The following is a 21536-nucleotide window of genomic DNA, read 5'->3' as shown; positions in this document are numbered from 1 at the left end:
ATAAGATTTCTTTTTTTAATTGTACCAACTGTAGGATGGTGTAGAATTTAATAAGCATTTCTCACAGGAAAAAAAATGAATGGTTTTAGTCTGAGAGTGTTATGACTTGGAGTGGGGAAGATGAGAGAGGCATGCTCACATACTTAACTAATGACAGTTCTGTATGCTAATTCCATCCGACACTCCCTGAATCAGAGGAGGGGCCGAGGACCAATCAAGTGAGAGAACACGGTTCCATGTGTGACAACAAAGACCTCATGGATGAGTCACATGATATTCAATGACAAATAGCACAGCAAAGCCCTCACAAAGACAAGCAGTGGGGACTGACCTACATTCAGTGGTGAAAAGTGGGCTGGAGCCCAAAAAGAGGCCAGCACTGTGATATGAAACTCAAAAAATTGCCACAAGTCACTCTTCACATGAACATTTTTAGCAGAGAGAGGCCTATATTGTAACGATTGAAAAATGAGGTCCGAGCTAATGTAGCAAATCTAGCCTCCTCTTAAAATAAGGATAATCATAAAATATGTTCACCTAATAATAATAATAATAATAATAAAGAAAAAGGTAACAAAATGTTTAAAGGGGTCATGACACGATGAATAAAACTTTCAGGTTCAAAATAATAGGTTTTTCCGCACATATATTTTTGTTTTAGTTTTTTTATGCAAAAAAAAAACTTTATTAACATTATAAGTGAACCTCAAGGAACATTAAAATGATAATGGCATGAACCCTAAATATTACTGGAATTTTGAACATTTCACAGAGGAAGCCATATCTTTAACTAAAAACAAAAATAATATGAACCCAACAGGTATTTAAACCTGCAACAGAATAGAACAGAACACAGAGGTCTTGAGACAAAACTTTGTATTAAAAACTTGCCGTCTTAGAACGCAACACTTATGCATAAAACTTAATTCTCAAAAAAAAAAAAAAAAAATTTGTGTAAGACACAATGGTCAAAGAAGTCATTCTAAATAAGCATGACTGTAAGCAGAGGCGTTTTTAAAAAGAGAGGATTTTAAAAGGCAAACCTAAAAAAGCACACTTGAACATTGAAAATCCTTATATAAAACACTATATTCGTACCAATGTCTAAACAAATAATAACTAATAATAATAATTAATAAACATTTTATTTTATAAAAGTCGCTGTTTGGATTTAAACAGGCAGCTTGGCCATGATGTGTCTTCCTACATGAATGTTTAAACTACACACTACACACTCCATCAGTTAGGGTTAGAATAAATGTTGCCGAACATATAACATGCTAGAAACATAATAATCAATGCAATAATGATCCATTCATAGGGCCAGGTTTACTAACAACTTGCGTCAACACAAACCCTCTTTTGGCTATCAGGACTTACTAAAGACACAAAGTGAAAAATTAGCGCTGGACACATTTATTTTAGCGGCTAACCTTATTGAATATGCATTTGAGGGATTTTCCCTTTCAGGTGCAAAATTTATGTGAGGAGAGTATCTAAATGAATTATGCAAGGTGATTTACTAAGGTTTGCGCTCGTCTATTTACTGGTGTTCGCGCCATTATTTACAGCCAAAAAAAGCATGTCTTAAACTAGACGCTAACTGGTTGATTGTGTTTGTCATTATGGAAATAATCCGGCTGTGTCTGTGGGCCTTAATTTTAGTAAATCACACAAAACTTTACACTCCCATCTGCACTTTTTTGGAATTGCACTCTCACGCTAACTTGCCCTGTTTCGTAAATCTGGCCCATAGACTTTTAAGTATTTGCTTCTTCAAAGGTGCAGTGTGTAATATTTATGAGGATCTATTGACAGAAATGCAATATAACATACCTAACTATTTTCAGTGGTGTATAAAGACCTTACATATTGAACCGTTATGTTTTTATTACCTTAGAATGAGGCATTTCTATCTATATTCTTCGCAGGTCCCCTATAAGTGACGTCACCATTTCATACAGTCATATTTCTACGCTAGCCCTAAATGGACAAACTTTTCTACAGAGCGCTAGCCACTCTCTGCTGTCTCAGACAACATCTTTGTCCTGTGTTGGCCACCATAGCTTCTCTATATGCTTCCAAAGGGAGGCGTGAACAGTGGCCAGTTCCAACATTTTTATAAAAAGTTGTTATGGTTTAAAAAATTATTGACTTATGAAATTCAGAATTGTTTAGTCAGACTGGGACCTTTTGGACTTGGACTCGACTGGTTAAAGACTCATACTCGACTCGGACTTGACTAATGTGGACTCAAACCCAACATTAAGTAGGAGCCTACAGAAGATCCGGAGCAACTTTTAATGTGTCTTTCTTCAGAGCTGGCCTTATTAGCATTTGCAGAAGTAAAGGCAAACTTTCTCTCTGGGTTCAGGCTGAAGTGTTTGAAATGACAACGCAATAATCTAAATCAGCAGGATCAATTATTTACCGCATCCTCACATTCAATGTCATTACGCAACTCCAAGAATAGTTCTGCCAAGCAGTCTTTCCATGTTCTTGAAGACTGACTGCGACGGTGCACTTAAAACGAGGAAGTCTGGAGTGCCGTGACGAGCCCTGCGGTGAGCTGCCTCTCAGATTACACCAATCAGCAGATTCGTCCTGCTGCCGTGCACACGCAAAACACAGTCCACACACAGCAGAACAGGTCCCGTGTAGCCTAAGAGGGAGGGTGTGTGGGGTCAAACCACCTGAGAAGAAACAGGCCGACACCCTGCAGGGCCTGACTGTTCCCGTCACATCTGCTGATCTTCACTCGCCAGCACCGGACACCACAGCAAAGCTAAGCAAAACAAAAACCACTTGAACGTCAATCAAAATCATTGCAAATCAAAAAAGGAGAAGGTTCTCAAAGCGTGCGCCACTTGCGGCAACACGTAGGAGTTTAGGAACAGGTGACTGCGGAACCATCCAGCGCTGGTGAATTTGGCAAAACTTCCATCGTAATCAGAAATTCATATATTCACAGCCCCAGTGGAACGGCTTCAGACTGTTCACAACTAACGAGACTGTTCAGCACGGCAAGGGGGAAAAAAAGCACAGAGAGTTTCATGAAGTGAAAATCCATAACTTGCAGAACTGGAGGTCAATCTGAATTCAGTTCTAAGCAGGGGTGTGTGGGATAACTTATTCCATGGCTTCAAACTAAAGCTTTTTTCCATCATTAAGCTGTATTTTCGGGTGATGCTGGCAAAGGGGATCCGGGGAGACTTGATGAAGTTGCACAAGTATAATGAGGGCAGATCAAACTGAATTGAATCTGCATGACTATAAAGTAAAAGAAAATCATGCGCAAACTACCCCTGTAGCCATTATGAGTAATGACCAATCAACACCATCTTAGGCACAGCGGCATTGTTAGTCTGACAACGAAGCCCCACCAAAGTGTTAGCTGGCACTGAACCCTAGACACAGCTGAGCGCCAATCAGGTTATTTAACAAGGTGGGGGTCAAATGGCAAAAAAAGACCCTTGGCTCACAGACCTGTCAAAAGCTGGTGTGTGAAATCTGAGGCAGGAAAATAAATGTGCTAGGATATATTTAAAAAGGTAATCGAGCTACAGGTACATTTTTATAATATTTAGTTTGATGACTCAAACTTCACATGACAAAGTCAAACTGGTTAATCTTGAAGCCTGCAAATGTAACTGATTCTCTGAAAGAAAGATCAAATTTTGGTTTCATTTTGGCACCTTATTTTTACCTTACAATCAGAGGTGTTTGCTATGACAAGCATCATTATTACTATTGTTCATTATGTAAAAAAAAATATTTAAAAAATAGACAAATTTTATCTTAAATTGTGCGGCATGTTCAGCAGAGTTGTGCTATTAAGGTGCAGTCACATTAATCAAATTTTGGCAAATATTCCCAGGCAAAAATAGCACATTTCCGATAGTGAAGCTACATCTCAAACTAATGTTGTCAAAAATAGCAATATTTCTAAAAATATCTGAAACAGTTCCAATAATCATTTTCTGCAGTATTGATATAGTGATACCAGCTGCACATTCTTGCTCTCTCATCTTATTCGCTCTGATTAATTAGTGCTTGTATTTTGCATAATTCTACTCATTCCCACAGGTTTTGCGCTCACACCACTGATCTATTCAAGTGTTGCTCTCATAAAGCCGCCTCAAACAGCTTGTGAGTGCAAAATCCTCTTCTTTTTCTGGCTTATTGCGCTTAAACTGTCAAACACATACACAATTATGTCAAAATGCCGGTCTGGTCAAATATTCAGGTAAATGCAGTCAGTTTAAGAATGTAAATAGTTGAAAGAAACGCATGTTGTGAAGTATATTGAATCGGTGCATAAACTCTTAAAGTGACAGCAGCCTAATAAACCTGCAACTGTCAGTCATATTAAATCAAAGAACAAAAGACTGCTCTTGACTGAATCATTTTTGAACTTTTGTAACTGTAAGTATTATTCTGCATTTAATCTTTACAAGTATAGCATTTCATCTTTAAATACTAAATTTAATCTTTACAAAGAAAACTATCCAGTTTTAATTTACATTTGATTACAATAATTTCTGTAGTATTTCTTAACTAATTATAGATCAACCTGAAAAACTTAGCCATGTATAGTCACTCTCAAACCAAGCAGATTTCTGTTGGTCAACATGTAAATTCTGTAGTGTTGGCCTGTGTGCCAACATTTTATCATGTGTATTCTATTAAAATGACTATTTCACTTACGAAAATTTGCTGAAAAATGGTAAATGTGACCGTATCTCAACTTTTTGTAAGTGAATAAATTGCATTTAAAATTCCATATTTACAGACCAAAAACAAATCAGAGACTTGGGGGCGGACAGCATGGATTTTGGCACCATGAAATAGGTCCTTAACACAACTGAAATACATGTGGCCTGGGCGAAAAAGCTGTTGGTCATCGCTGGGAAATCACTTTGCTAATTGCAGCACAAGTGTAGTTGTAAATATCAGGTCTATTATTTTTTATTGCTTTATTATTGGGTGCAATCTGGAAGAAAAGAAGAGGCAAGACAGGTAGCATCTGTCTCCACCTACTGCCTTGGCACAGTCAGCATCATCTGCTGGCTTTGGCACAGGGCATGAAAAACATCAATGCGGCTCACTAGTGCCAAGCACAAGCATGGCAGTCCTGCTTAATCCAATCTGGCAAAGTATTCATCTTCTAATGTTAGCTAAAATAAGTCACCTACTCCGCAGTCTCTAGGCCTGTCAACCCCAGACCCATGCTGGAGACGAAAACAATGGCATTACCTTTAAAACTATTTGTTCCTGAATGTATCCTATTTTATTTATATTAGAGATGAGCAAAGCTACACATTTTCAAATTTGACTTTGGCAAGTTAACTGATCTGTTAGGGGAAGCTTACACTACAGGACCGCGAGACTACCTGAATTGCTGGGCTGCTCACACTACAGAAAAAGGTTTCTTGTAGGAATGTACGATACATTAGCATCCATATCAGTATCAGCTGATATAGGTTCATTTTTAATATGATCGTTATAGGCCCGATAAAATAATTTAGCTGATATATTAAAGCAGACAAATAATGGATTATTTCCTTGGATTATTTAATGGATTATTAGAAAACTCAAGGCCCCCTTAAATCAAAATTGAAGGTGTTTAGCTTTTAGTATGACTATGTTAGCCTTCAGGTTGTGAAAAAGCTGGTGTGTTCCAAAACAATGGCAACATTTACATTTAGGAGATATAGGCATTCAAAGTCTCTCACTTCTGTAAAAATGGATCATGGATTTTGATGACATCATCGCAGACTTCACCTTCTCATCACATCTTCTGTCCAATCAAATGCTCTCTAGAATCTGAAGCCCCTGGTTTTACGTTTGTTTCACACACACCGCCCCAGCACACACAGTCTAAAACAGAGCCTTTGATTAGAGACACGAGAGCGCAGCACGGATCAAATGCGCCAGTCGGTGGAGACAACAAAACATATCGGACACATTTCAATTCTGTGATTAAGTGATTCATTTCAAAGAGATATGGAGGAGATTATGATTATAAACATTAGAGATTCGGAAGAAAACAGAAAGGCTCTAGTCAAACTGTGGTATTAACAAAACGCTATTGGCCGTTTCAAAAAGGGGAGGAGCTTCTTACAGCTGGAGCATTTCAGGAGAAATTACGTCAACACATTGAATAATGCTGCGCGGTTCAAGGCACTTCAGGTGCGCACTGTACAGCGTGACGGTTTTAAATTGCTTGAAATACAATTGGAGTCACTTCAAAAAGGAAAATACAGTGAAGTGCAAGTCTGCTATTTAGGCTAAATAAAATTATTACAGCTTTTAATTGTGAGACTTTTGTTTTTGTAAACAAGCTCTCAAAATGTATGTAAACATTTGGAATTAGATTCACCGGCCAGTAAATGGGTTATCGGCATTCAAATATAAAGAATTATCGGTCATCGTATCGGCAAACATTTTCATATCAGTGCATGCCTAGTTTCCTGTCATCATCTTGTGACAGAAGCGCATATAATACACAACACTGACGAGGTGTACAAACTATAGCCAAAAAAATTTACACAAGATCATGTGACACTGAAAACTGGAGTAATGATGCTGGAAATTCAGCTTTGCATCACAGAAATAAATTACAGTTAAAAACTATATTAAAACCGAGAAATAACTATTTTAAATTGTAATAATATTTCACAATAGTACTGTTTTTACTGTATTTTAAATCAAATTGCAGCCTTTGTGAGCATTAGAGACTTCTTTCAAAAAACAAAAAAGTATTTCCGTCCCTAAACTTAGCGCAAGACACATTAAACAAAAACCTGTTTGACAATGCGCAAAAGACTGGAACAGAACAAAAAAAAATATATAAACATGACACCATCTTCAGAATCAGAAGTCCTGGAAATGACTTTTGTGTTCTCGTGGCAGCATGCTGAAAATAGATGCAGTGGTTCCCTGTAATGTTGTAGTAGCGTTGCTTAAAAGGAAATTGAACTTTAAAAAGCAAAGGTTTCACTGTTCACATTAACAGTGTGAAGCTAATTACTCTCCAGCATTAGAAGAAGAAAAAAAACTCCCTACAAACGGCAGCAGGATAACGTGACATGCTCTGAAACTAAGATGCATCACTACTAGAAAATGCACTTAAGAGTAAACTTTTGTGGACAAAGAGGGAAATGAAAGATGACACAAAAGCAAAGGGTGGTTTCCTCTAATCTGGTATCTAGTAATAAACTGACCAACACAAACAAAGATCACGCCAGTGGTTCCTGTAACTCAGAGTAAAGCAAGATCATGGGATGGATTCCCAAGAAATGCATGAACTCCTGCAATGCAGCTCACGTTGGATAAACACAAATATAATGCATTTTGATGGCACCCATTGACTTCTATATTATTTTTTTCCTACTATGTGAGTCAATGGGTGCCGTCAACTATCTATTCACTAACATTCTTTAAAATATCTTCATTTCAGTTCAACAAAAGATAGAAACTCAGGGTTGGAACAACTCAGGGCTCAACAGTGCGACCATTTCACTCACATCTGCGACTAAAAATATGTGTGCGAACTGTACAATGTATTTTGGAGCATCTGTGTGTGAAGAAACAATCCCTGCGGATCAGTTTAAAAAAAAAAAAAAAAAAAAAAAAAATGATATATATATATATATATATATATATATATATATATATATATATATATATATATATATATATATATATATATATATATATATATATATATATATATATATAATAGTCTTCAATACCTTAAATGGAATAACAAGCGTCTTAATGTTCATTTTAAGGCATCTTATGTTTTGGGGGTGGAAAAACAAATTGCAATACTGCCTAATGTGATTATTAAACTCCAAAAGGCTATGATTTTAATCAATTAAATGTGAGCGCTTCGCTTTTCGCATTTCGAAGCCTGAACGGTGAACTACGTACGGTGAGTTCTACGGGCTCACGCAACACTTCAGATCAGTTAGGAATCAATGAATAGCGCTCATTTATGCCAAGCGATTGCTTATGAACTAATGCTGATCAATTATGACGATGTTTACTTTATGGTGTTTATATGGTAATATGTTGTATACAGTTGTAAGAATGCATATTTCATCTCCCTCATCTGAATTTGAATAAACAGTCTGCAATAATAAACCATAGACATTTCAAAATTTACATTTACATTTACATTTAATCATTTAGCAGACGCTTTTATCCAAAGCGACTTACAAAAAAGGGTAGAGCAATAGAAGCAACAAAACAAACAAAGCCAACAACCTGTAAGAGCTGTAAGAAATCTCAATTAATTAGCACAGTACACAACTGTGTTTTTTTTTTTTTTTTTTTTTTTTTTTTTTTTTTATAACCAGCTACAACAAATACTCACGTACGGAAAATACAGAACACTGGATTTGGATAGCTAAGATAACAACCCATTAGGACTAAGGCTGATGCCCCAACTGTTGTCGTTAATGCGGATTCAGTGGCCCAATGGGTTGGTTTTGTATGGCATTCTAGCTTAACGCGCAGCAATAGCCATCGACAGCAAAAACTCACGTACGCAAAATACAGAACACTGGATTTTGGTAGCTATGATAACTATGTAACATACCCGCCTGAAGGCACAAATCCGGATGAGAGACGTAGATATGATCAGTAAGTGCTATTCTGTATTGGTCAAGTGCAATAGGAAAAGTGCAATTGGAAAAGATGTGTCTTAAGATGTTTTTTAAAAATGGCTACAGACTCGGCAGCACGAATTGAGATCGGCAGGTCATTCCACCAGGTGGAAACGGTCCAGGAAAATGTCCGTGAGAGCGATTTCATGCCTCTTTGGGAAGGAACCACGAGGCGCCGCTCATTCGCAGAATGCAAGCTTCTGGAGGGTGTGTAAGTCTGAACAATTGAGTTTAGGTATAATGGTGCAGAACCAGTGGTTGTTTTGTAGGCGAGAACTAGTGCCTTGAATTTGATGCGAGCAGCCATTGGCAACCAGTGCAGTTTGATGAAGAAAGGGGTGACATGCGCTCTCTTCGGCTCATTAAAGACCACTCTCGCCGCTGCATTCTGGATCAGCTGCAAGGGTTTGATAGTGCATGCTGGAAGCCCAGCCAGAAGAGCATTACAATAATCCAGTCTGGAGAGAACAAGAGCTTGAACCAGGAGTTGTGCAGCCTGTTCTGATAGGAAGGGTCTAATCTTTCTAATGTTGTATAAAGCAAATCTGCAGGACCGGGCTGTTGCAGTAATGTGGTCAGTGAAGTTTAAAATAATAGTCCCTGTGTATTTCGGGCTTTATTAAATAAAAGACCACCCCGGTTATTATTTGTTTACACAAACTTTGTAGTTTACTTTAATTTCCATTTCATTATTGCAGCTGTATCTATTGTAGCTTATGTCTAGGATGCCCCGTCACAGTAACAAAAGACTAAGAATATTATTTGATGCATATTATTAAATGTACAGATTTTACTATTATACGTTTTATTATAGTTAATAAAAACTAAAACCATTAAAAAACTCTTTACTTGAAAATAAATAAAAAGTTAACCAACATAAAATTAAATATTATTATTATTTTTTTACTTTTCTTATTTTTATTTATTTGAAATTAACCTGATGTACCGAACTAAAACTGAAATATTTATAAAAACTATAGGCATTAAAAAAACTTCTCTAAAATTAAAATGAAAGCAGAATTAAATTAAATGTATTATACAGTATCTCAGTAAATAACACTAGTATGGCAAAACCTGAGTACATTTTCTATATAAATGGTGAGATAGTTAGCTGCGCCTCTAAAGTTTCTATACGCACGCCTACATTTTTCAACTTGAGAGCACAGGTAGCCTGACAAGCCAGACCCACATCAAGATGTTTGGTCTGGAAACTCACCATAGACAGGGCTCAATCTGAGGGGCGGATAAACGGTTGTCTTTCAAACTCCCTCTGCACGCGATTGGATAGCACTACAACCAACCAGAGCAACAAAGGTGAAACAGAGCTTGTTGACAGATTAAACATTCGCCGTATCCGGTCGGCAAAACTCTGAACACATCTTCTCTTTTTAAGAATAACTTCAGTGCCGTTCTTTTCTCAGAGAAAAGCTTAACTCAAAGTCTTCTAGAGGCCCGGTCAAAGCTGATTCGAAAGACCGCCGTTCGCCAGTTTATGTGTTTACTAGAAGCACACATGCGCAACTCGGCCGTCGTCATTATGGCTCCGCCCACCGACTCTATACACGATGTGATTGGCCCGGCAAGAGTTAGGCAATTACAGCTCAGAAGGGTATTGAGAGTTGCTAGACGACACTCGCGGGCAGAATAAATTTGCTGCCGCTAGGATGCGTCTAGATTTCTAGGCTAGAGCACAGGTGCTCCTTGGGGTAAAAAAAAAGTAAGCGTCAAGCCCTGCAACTTAATGCAATGGAAGTGAATAGTGAGTAAGTAATGACAATTTTCATTTTTGGGTGAACTATTCCTTGAAATGCAATGTATTTGTAGGTTTGCTTGACTTTTTTCCTCAAGAGAAACTGAACTGTATTTGGGCTGATCAAATATCAAATTAGGCTAAATGACACATGAGGTGAGTGGAGAGGCAGAATGTCTGATGAGAATCCCCTTGAATGCCTCATATTCCCACAAATGCTCTTGAATCACCCCATTTGGCAACAGAAATATGTTTCAGGCGCTATCCCGCAGGCCCACCGTGTCTGAACAGAACAAAAAGCATGAAACTCAAGTACTGGGCCGTGAGCAGTCAATCACATGCTTCAACTGGAAATGGGAAAAGATTCGTTATTTTGTAAACCACAACCTTTCATTTGTGAGAAGATATTGCATGCGGCTAATGGCGTGTGTATGTTATCTCAGGCTGGAATTGTTTCCTGTCCTTGACGAACTTCTGTTTGGCCTTAAAGCCTCTTAGAATGAAGCTGCAATTCTGAGAGTCGGGGTCAGGAAATGAGACGAATGCCGACATATGATGATGAGGGAAGTGGGTTATAGCTTTCAACTTTCACATCAGCGGCTGGACCGGGAATATTTTCCTTTTTCGGTCAGAGCAACAGCTGCCTCTGTGAACCACCTGCTCCCCACCCCTTCAATGTCAAGCAAAAAGAGTAATGATAGTTTCAGGATAGGAACAAAAATCAGTATGTTGAAGCATATAACAAGCCATTTTTCATATCCGTTTATGTCATATTGAGTCCAAACATAGGAATGTTTCTTTCTGTTACAAAAAAGATTCATAATAGTCTCACTTCACAGCACAGCACAGCACAGCAGTCGTTACCTGGTCTGTTAAAGATATGGGTGTTTTCTATTTAACCTTGCAGAGCTCAAAGCATACCAGATTCACAAAACCAAGATTGATATCACAGCACATTAACCTAATTACAAAATGCATCTGCAGGTTTTTCTGAACAGCTCAGAGGAGATGCAAACCAAGCGAGTGCTGATCTAAAATGGAAACACACGCATGCCAGCCCAACAAAAGCGAATCTGACCACCCCTCACATCTACAGCAACAACTTCCTGTCCGTGAATCCCCCAGACGCAAAACGCATCATTTAGTCATACATTTCAAGCATGGAAAATGGCCAAGCGTATCAGCTAAAAATAAGTTGCTTTTAAAGCTGTCAAAGTTTCACAATAAAGGCTTTAGATGGTACAAAGTTAGATTGATGATAAGCTTAGTAAGACTTTGGTTAAATGTGGATATTAGCCATTTTTGGTTCAATTTATGTTAAGAAAATGAAGTAAAACCTTTTTTATTTTTTTGTCACAATTGTGATTTCCTTCGCGTTTTTCATGTATAGACGTCAATGTTTTCAAAGCGATCCCCATTCACATGGATCCACGAAAACTATTTTAAAAATGCTGTATTATGCCAGGCCAGTAGCTTGCGGTCTTTTTTTTTTTTTAACACCACGTAATAATAGGGACCTATTTTAATGCATGGTTTGAAACACATCGTGTTGGTGCACTGGAGTTGAGGTAAGCGCGACCGCGGCCTACACTCGCAGCGTTTTTTCAGTTCATGCCTTTGAAAGCTTAGCTTTCATAGGAATTAATTTGAAAAGTTAAAAGCACACTTTGCTCACACACTCTTTGCTCCTCCGCTCCGTTTACATAAATGCCTGTAGATGCCCAAGCCGAGCACTGAGTATGATCCCACCCCCCATGGGCGGGTTGAAAAACATGCGGAAAACAGCTCAAAATCCTCAGATTTTCCAGAAATCTATGGATTTTTTCCGTCTTAGGAGGATATGGGGGGGGGGGGGGGGGGGGAGCATGATCATTAGAATATACTCCTGGCTTTCAACTGATACAAAGCCATATGCTAAATCGCTGAGGTAACACCAGACCGTAAAAAAATATGGACGACTCGACATCCTCCGTTTCCGCTTGGTAGATTTGAAGCTTTTAGGTGGCTTGCACGGCGCGGACATCTTGGGACCGAGTCTGCGCAGTAGCGATTTCGGGACCAGAGTTGCGCAGTAGAGAGCAGGAAGTAGAGCAGGAAGTACAGCTGCGATATCAAAAGCCCGCCCACACTCTCGCAGATGCAGAACAATTAATTATGTTGGTGTGAAATAAACAGTTATGGAAATGTAGAAATTAAAGCTAAAGCTCCAATCTGCTCCCAAAAATTTCGAAAAAAGACAGTTAGTGCCTCAGTGACAACTTCACTCAGAGAAGCCGTCAGTCTCAGCTGTCAATCATGACGTCACACCCCTCGTTTTCATAGCATCAAATAACTAACTCAAATTAAACTTATTTTAAAAACGAACACTTGAAATGAAATCATTGTGATGATAACTGCCTTCAGTGACATAAACTAACTTTGGGGAAAAAATATTTGAAGTGTAATTTTATTATTTAGTTTGCCTGACACTGACACGAAAAAAAAAAAAAGTTGGCACGCCTGGAGCATGATCCAAAAGGGCTTTACCTAGTCTCTTAATGAGTCATAGGTATGTTTTGGGCGCAAGTTTTATAAACCAATCAGAGTCTCATCTCCCATTCCCTTTAAAAGCCAGTTGTGCGGAAAGACTGAACACTTCTCCAGAAAGCAGTCCTTTTATTTTTAATATTTAAAATGTGTTGCGCTTCTCTGTGTGTGTAATAAGCAGAATGTACGCACATTGTCCAACGGCATATAGGTGCATATTACTAATGCGCCGTTTAAATAACAAAAAATGCTGCGCTATTGACTATAGACCAGGTTTCAGTTGGTCAATGGTGCAGCCATTTCTAGTTGCTTCAAAATAGCAACGCGCCAAAAATGCGCCTGAACACACCTCGTTTTCAGACCATGGGTGAACAAATGGGCACATTTGATATTTAAGCAATGTGGAGCTGGATTTAAAAATTATAATTGCAGCAGACTGAAACTAGCTAAAAAAAAACACTTTCGTCGCGCCTGATGTCGCATTGTGTCAGGTGTATGATAGGGCCCATAGACTGAACATGACATCACCGTTGTCACAAAATTCACGTTTTTGTAGTTTGCCCGGAGGCGATAACAGCATCATTTCAAAACCTCACACTTTGAATCACATTTCCAAAAGTTTGCACTTTCAGGCTCCCAAAACGCTGTTGTTGTGTAAAAAAAGTTTAGTTGAAAACTGTGTTATGTAATTAAATGGCTACTCAGTTGCCACATTTAGTTGACGCATATACCCATAATATCATACATAATTCACCTTCAACTATATATGTCATCACTGACACAAAAACAAACGTCATTTGAAAAAACTATAATACACTTTTGTACAATACAAACGCCACACATTATCACTTAAAAGCCATGAAATATGAGCAGTGTTACATAAGCCTGAGTAAACAGGGATTCCTTTTATGCCATTTCAAAGTATATGACAGCAAGCAAATAGTGATTTAAAATAGAGGATCAACAAAGTCTTTCTAATGTGTTTTGGAGGAAAAAGGGGCCCTTTAAAGCAACACTTGCATATGCAAAACATAACAAAATTGATAAATGAAAGCTTACCTTCATTTTCAGACGATGGACATGCAACCTGAAGGGCCAAATCAAATGTTCTCTCAGGATTCTCGCTGAAAAGAGAAAAAACAAGCACAATTCACTAATTTAACAACTCTTTGAGACTGTTAAAGGAACAAACATTTTGTCACGATTTTCCTTTTTTTCCGAAACAACGTAACTTTCATTCTTCTTTTGAAAACACAAAACAAGATGTTAGTCAAAATGACAGTCTCAGTTCCCAATTACTATTACTGCATATATTTCCATACAACATCCTAACATCTTCTTGTGTTCCACAGAAGAAAAAGTTATACATGCTGTAACGTTAATTTTCCATCAACTAAGTTATGTCTTTAAAAGCTCGACATGTCATTAGAGACTATAGTATGTAACGTTAGTCAGTTTGCTCTTGTGAATTCACAATATAATCATAATAATGTTATTACAGTGAAAACACATAGATGATAATGGTACAAGATGTTACCGGCGTCTAATTCCAGCTAAATTAAATATGTGCAGCTGTCAAGTTTAAATGGCTGTTGAGGAATGCGGCTAGGCTAGTTAGCATGTCTGAGGTAAACAGCTAACCGGTCAGCTGGACCTGTCATCTCTTCTCACTAGCCAAATGAGCTAACTAACAGATTTACAATAGCCGCTACCTTCATTTTAACCATATAAGATAATTTTATTTGAGGAGACTGATAACGCGTACCGCGACAAACACGATAAATGTGTAAGGTAAACAATTGATGACTTACTTTATCCTGCTGTCCATGGTTAAAGCATCGCGTCAGCAGAAGCTCGCGCCGACGGCGGGAAAATAAAACACCGTCGCGCACTCCGAGCCACGCGCGCTGCCTACGAACCTTCTAGTTTCGCAGCCACCTGACAGACGGTCGCGGAAACTGCTGCATTCCTCTATCTGCCGGCGCGCGTGCTCCTCGGTGACGCTTCCTGGACGCGCTGCTGACCGTTTCGGTTCCCCTGGCTGTGATCCTGCAGTGAAGCACCAGGAAGCACCTGGGTCACGCGAGTTTGCTCGAGCGCGCGAGTGTACCTATTTCAGCGGGATTGTGATTCCAAAAATGTACAATAATAAACAATTTTGCTCGACCTCGTGTTGTTTCAAACCTGTATGAGTGTAATACAAAATGAAGTGACAGGCGAAATGACAGCCCCAGTCTCCATTCACTTGAATGGAAAAAAGATGCGAGTGAATTGTGACTGTTAATATTGCAGTTGCTTTACTTATTATAGGCTAGTTTTTCTGTTTTTGCGTTCCACAGAAGAAAAAATGTGGAACACAAAAGGTTTTCAACAAAATGAAATGAAAAGGAGTAAATGTCTTTTTTATTTATGTTTTATGTAGCCTAGCTAAACTGTCCCTGCACCTTCAAAGCATTTTTTCTTTATCATGCATGCATAGGCATGTCTTTACTGATGCTATCTTGCATACTATGCTTGTGTTTATGGTTTGTAAATGCCTTCTTTATATTATTATGTCCTTAAATATTTCGAAAAAGGAATATGACCACATGTTTAAAAATGTAAAAACAGGACCTGTTTATAAGATAAACACTATTGGTGAAGCAAAGGAAGTATAAATTCACACCACCCACTTGTTTCCAAAAAAAGCTTTTGTTTCTTATGGGTCACCATCATTGAAACCTGTTGCAATACAAGGACATTTTATATGTGTCTATTTCCTGCGGAAAACTACTACAAGGTTTGTGTGAATGTGGTTAATGAAGGGAAATCTTGCTACATTACGTGTCACTGCTTGTTATTTCAAAGTGAAATATACTGTTGTTATGTGTTGTTTGTAGTTACTCAATTTTACCAGTAATACCAGTAATCTGAATAAGCACAATATTCTAAGGAATTAAATATGCAAGCCTGTAATAGTATGCACAGTTAAACAGGCAAGAGTCAACTATATAATGATGGCAGATGAACTATAAATTCTTAGAACAAGGAAGTTTTTTATAAATGTCAAGTCAGTGCAACTTATCACGTTTTTTGTGGGGCAAGCGGTCATGTGTTTTAAATGTCACATTTAAATATATATATATATATATATATATATATATATATATATATATATATATATATATATATATATATATATATATATTACGCGCTACCCAGTTCAGTTTGTGATTCAAAGTTAAGAAGCTATCATTGTAAAATCATGACAATTGTATAGATGTGTTAGCTGTCATTGAGCCGTGCAGTGAAACAGCCAATCAGAGCAGAACTCTGCATTAATATTCATGACCCCTCCAAATAAGGCAAAAACAGAACATTACACACTAGGGACAATTTATAGGGTTGTAAATGGACCTGTAAAACTGTATCTGGATTTTTTTTTTACCTTAAATAAGCCACATACCCTCTATTAGATATCAGAGAACAATTTAAAATATTGTTTCAAATCATTCTAGGGCACCTTTGATGCCTTTTATGGGTATTGAGAGAGGAAATGACATTGGGGTCAAATAAGGCCTTTCTGAGCCATCAGATTACAACAAAAACTTTTTTTTTAAAACTCACAGTTGTCATGAAAGTTGTAAAAATTAGCTGTATAGACCAAAACAAATGTTTGTAGGCTATAAACATATTTGTTTCTGCTATAAAGATGGGCATCTTAAAGCAGCACTAGGTAACTTTTCAACCTTCATAATATATTTTTTAAGACTCTTGTGATGATACATCGACTTACAATAGGTTGAATGACACGTCTGCCATAGCCTGATGGGGTCTGTATCGTTTTTAATCGTACTTTTAAACTTCGGGTTTCGGGTAGTAACCCGAGAACAAAAAGAACTACAAAATTCGACTGCTTTACGGCATATACGTCACTTCCACCAACACACACACTTCCTTACATTCAGACGTGCGAGCCCAACTTTGTTCGTCGGATAATATAGTCATGTCCGAAGCAGCACAGACACATAAGAAAGAAAAGGTTTTGTTGGAGGAAAGCAATAAGAGGAAAAGAAAAAGTGATGGGACTAAAGGCAGGACGAGGATCAAAATGTGACCAGCGTTTTCTCGTCGGCGTGAGCTGAAGGAGGCGTGCCCGACCGATGCTGTCCTGCTTGTTACGGTGAGCTACCACTCAAACATTGAACTGAAGTATCATATAGATTCTGTAAAACGGTAACCAATAGACTACTATAATGACGCTGGCTTGTAAACGTGAGCATCGTGATTATTTGGCGTTTGAAAAAAATAAAACCCATGAAATTATATTCATATGACATGCTGAAGCATATGCCACTGACTGTAACGTTACCTGGGATGAAGACATTTCACACGCGACGCCAGAAGAACTCGAAATCCTCTTGCAGTGTTCAGGGGAACTGTTAGTGCTGCACCGACCCGCGGGAGGCTTTTATGAAGTTATTTGGCCCGCACCGCACCACTGTATATATTTTTACAACCCGCCGCGCACCCGCGACCATTAAATAGACATACGGGTCCGCGGGTTATGAGACGAGCCACGCATCACTAGTTCAGGGCTATCAGGGTTGTCATGTCAACAAATGCACGCGCGATGGCATGCCCTGTTGTAGGATTACAGAGCTTACGACAGTAGTTGAGGACATTATTTTTTCCCAACTGTAGGGGGACCCCGAGAGGAAAAGTAGCCAAGTGGGGCTTTAACATGGGGGAGATACAGATTTGACATTTAAGTGTATTGAAAGTTGCAGCTATGAGACACAATGCAGTAAGATGCATGTAAAGCATGGTACTTGGTACATGGTAAACAATAAGACTATGTTGAGCTATAGGAACAATGATTAGTTTTCTGTATATGAATGTATCCTGTTGCTCAACTGTCTAATACAACACATAATATATTAAAGTATATTTGGTGTTTCCATGGTTTCCACAAAATAAAAGCGGGTATGATGCAATTGATAGGTGATGCACGGACACAGTCCGTGTCCTGGTTAAAATATTTTGATTTAAACATTCTTTGAAGCATTTGGGATAATGTAACAAATGTAATGTAATGTAAACAAAATATATGACATCGTTCTAGTGGTTTTGGGGTATATTTTAATACAAAAATCTTACATATTGTGCCTTTAAAAGAATTACAATACACAATTTCCCCTGCTGCAATTCTACAGTCCAACAGAGAGGGCGCTTAAATGCATCTTGTGTAAAATACTGTCAGAACATGAAAAGCACAACGAGGAAGAACACAGCGGTTATTTTTAACATTTATTGGCAGCAAAGCAGAGTGTGAACAGTTCTTTAAACAACAACAACAGTTTGTCCTGTAGGCAGTGGTTGTGAGAACTGTCTCCACACGTCTAGGTACTGTCACAAGTTTGCATTTGTCTGCAAGCAACGTCGTGAGGTGACAGGACTTTTTAGTTTCCCTTTTTAGCATGAGTTATGGTGCTCCTCGTTTCAGGTAGATTCTTAAGATTAACCAGTTTTAAACGCTGTCGAACGGTTATAATAATGTCAAATGAGGTCTACAATAAGAAAACGCCGCGTTCATATTGCAGTGCACGCGAGAGCGAATCAAATTCGAATTCTCACGGTAAAAACACAACCGCGTCACGTGAATCTAGCACGCTTTCAGATGACGAGAGATTAATTTATGAACTGCATATGGACGCATGCAAGGTAAGAGCAAAAACAAACGCTTATAAACTGCATAGCAGCTGGTGTCACATTTATAGAGACTCGTGTAGATACACGAGCCTGAGTCAGTGACCTATGTGAGGGAACCTAACCAACACAGATGGTTATTAGAAACTAAGCCTTCCTACTATTAAAAAAGTCCTACATTTTGCAACTCTAAGGATATTTTTACATTCTTATGTAGCTAAAAAGAACATACTAGACCTCTAACTTGCAGAATAGGCTACTTCAGTGTGTGGAAGACTAGGTCATTTTTGAAAGTTCCTTTTGGCTGTCAGGAACTATGTAGTTTGATGACCGAGAGAAAGTTATGGAAGACCCATAGAGTTGGAGGATGCACAGACAGTGTCAGCTTCACTATGGAGCTAAAGGATGGCATCTGAAATGGCATGCCACAAAAAGTGCCTCAGGCCTTTTTGGCGTCGAAGGCTGTCATAGATGAAGCCATGCTCTCTGAGGAAGAGTCAGAAATGATGCTTAAGAAACACGATTGTATTGTTTTTCTGCTGTATTTCATTAATGACTTGTTCAATTTCCAGGGATGTTTTCCAGTAGATGTAAACTTTATTATTATAATTATTTAGAAGTTTAATAATTTACCCTGAAATATGTTTATTTTTTATTTTTTTTAAACACTGATCTTTATTTTATTTTTTTAAACACTGGTCTTATCAAATATGAGCATTAACAAACAGATGATCAACTGCAAATTGCATCTGTTCACAGAATCAGGAAAGAACATACATTGACCCTATAACCGGCTACAATGTGTTCACTGAGTTTGCCCATAGGAAAAGAGGAAGATGCTGTGGGAGTGCCTGCAGACATGTAAGCTTCATATTTTTCACATGTATCTTTACAAGAGGACTGAAATAAATGTCAGTCAGTATTGTATTAATTTTACAGTAAGTATTTTTTATTTAGAGTGAAATTTAGTTGATTTTTTTATGGATTACATGATGCTGAGACAGGAGAAATCCATTCTGTCAGTAACCCACAATTCATAATAAAAAGCAAACTGTCCACATGATATTAATTCTTTTTTAACTTTACAGTGCCCATATGTTAACTCTAAACTTCTTGTTTTTTTATCCCGACAGTGTCCATACGGGCAAATTAATGTGGAGGATCCTGCTAAGAAGAAAACCTTCAACTCTTTGTTTTATGTATAACAGTAAATGTTAAGATGGGCTGAACAACTCATTTAGTGTGCTCCTGTATTGAATTTGGACTTCTTTTAATGCGCATTCGTCTTACACTCTGTTTAAAATGATGAAATACGCTACACCAGATGTGCAACCCACACTTCAGGAAATGGTTTGAATCACATCTATCCACTGTGATTTGACTTACAGGAGTTGGTGTGCTCCTCTGTCAGTTGAATTCCACAAGCGGGAATTTTTGCGGCGATGAATATTCATATGGTTACAGGCTATCATAATTTTGACAGCTGTCAATTCTGACTACATACTTCCTCCCTGGTAAATGTTTGACCAAGAAAACACAATGGAGAATAAAGCCCTCTCATAAATGTGTGTTGACGTTGGATACAATCGATTAATTTCTCATTTAAAAAAAAAATGTAATTATACACAGGAGTTCACAGATGTATATTTGATTTTATTTATCACATGTCATTTACACTAATTAAACTTACTTTTTTAAAACTGTTTTCTTGAATTTTCATGCACACAAAAAAAATGCACTATATAAACAGTGTTGCTGTCAAGGCCCCGTGGGTGCCCACTAAAGGCCCTTTATGGCATAGCATACATGTTGAGCCTGAGGGAATATGGGATTCTTAACCAAAAGAAATTAACAGGCCTTTTTTATTTCATCAGTGGTCTTTGTGTGTGTATTTCATCAAAATCTTGTTTAATAAGATATAAGAATTAAGTTAAAATGTGTGGTACCTCCTGGTCATTTTATGTGTCTTCATATTTCTGATTTATATCTCCTTGTGGCTAACTGAGATGGATACTCTTCTCTTTTTTATTGACTAAAACTGATTTCAGCACAAATACTGTAAGTACACAGATCACACAATGATTAGTAGAAATCTCTTCATTTATAATCATGTGCAGTCATTGTTTTTACTTGATGCTTTGTCTGTAGATATGCAAAGCCGAGTAAGATTTTGCCCCAGGCACTGGCCATCCAACCTGTCACACAGCATCGCAGAGCAGGAACAAGGAAACGGTCTCTGAATGCGGGAATGTGTATGTGGCAGAGCTCTGTCCCAGCTTTGCAAACTGGCGCCGAGCACAATATCAGGCGGCGGGAGGGTCCCAAGGCGGGTGCACATTTATCAGGAGCAAGGCCCTATGAACGTCGACAAGGAGATTCATGATCTCAACAGTTCCAGGGAGGACAGGCAGGCGAGGGGCTTGTGGCATCGTCAGTCCGGATGAGAGGCAAATTTATTTGGGTAAAACCTAAGATGAGGCAGCGGAGCGTACGGCAACAACATTTCCAGTGGAATGGCAAAGGTGTCACACTCATCAAGTACCTGGGCCTGCCTGCCACGGGTCTGCTTGTTTTGCCTAGGGACTTGTCTGTCACATTAAAGTAGATGCATTGCCATTCAAGACCCTTCCCAGTCCTAGTGCCTGACCATGAAATAGGCCAACTTTCAAGTCTGCCTTATTCTTCTGCATCATATGACTTCAGAGAATGCATAGTGTTGTCGTTCTCTTTTTCCCTTTCTGTCCCTCCTTTCTCTGTTTCTCAGTATTTGGTGACTGAGACGCAAATGCTACACAATGCTCAGTCCCTCAGAGCACAGACAGATTTCAAGAAAACTTGCTTTAGCAAACAACTCACAAACCATGAGCTCGCTAGTCTTGTCATGCGCTGGGATCAGG

General features: G+C 38.3%; 1 protein-coding gene and 1 long non-coding RNA gene across 4 annotated transcripts in view; one reads left to right on the top strand and one right to left on the bottom strand.

Moving 5' to 3' along the window:
• Positions 1 to 15085, bottom strand: part of dennd1b (DENN/MADD domain containing 1B) — a 122452-nt gene extending 107367 nt beyond the window's left edge. Inside the window, exons 1-2 of one of the 3 annotated variants that reach the window (XM_067416076.1) lie at positions 14763 to 15085; positions 14011 to 14075 (exon numbers count right to left, since the gene is read on the bottom strand). In XM_067416076.1, the coding sequence (XP_067272177.1) occupies positions 14011 to 14075; positions 14763 to 14779 (82 nt within the window). In that variant the 5' untranslated portion in view covers positions 14780 to 15085. The remainder of the gene's footprint in view (positions 1 to 14010; positions 14076 to 14762) is intronic. The other 2 variants (XM_067416078.1, XM_067416077.1) reach the window with 2 other exon arrangements.
• Positions 15086 to 18039: 2954 nt separating this feature from the next.
• LOC137039546 (uncharacterized) lies at positions 18040 to 19807 on the top strand. The gene is made up of 3 exons (XR_010897686.1): positions 18040 to 18436; positions 19399 to 19500; positions 19773 to 19807. It is a non-coding gene; the product is annotated as an uncharacterized lncRNA (long non-coding RNA).
• The last annotated feature ends 1729 nt before the right edge of the window (positions 19808 to 21536 follow it).

This window comes from Pseudorasbora parva, chromosome 14 (genome assembly GCF_024679245.1).
Source record: "Pseudorasbora parva isolate DD20220531a chromosome 14, ASM2467924v1, whole genome shotgun sequence".
In the NCBI taxonomy this organism is placed as follows: domain Eukaryota; kingdom Metazoa; phylum Chordata; class Actinopteri; order Cypriniformes; family Gobionidae; genus Pseudorasbora; species Pseudorasbora parva.
The sequence above is the reverse complement of the archived record's forward strand: the minus strand, read 5'-3'. Positions and strand labels throughout refer to the sequence as shown.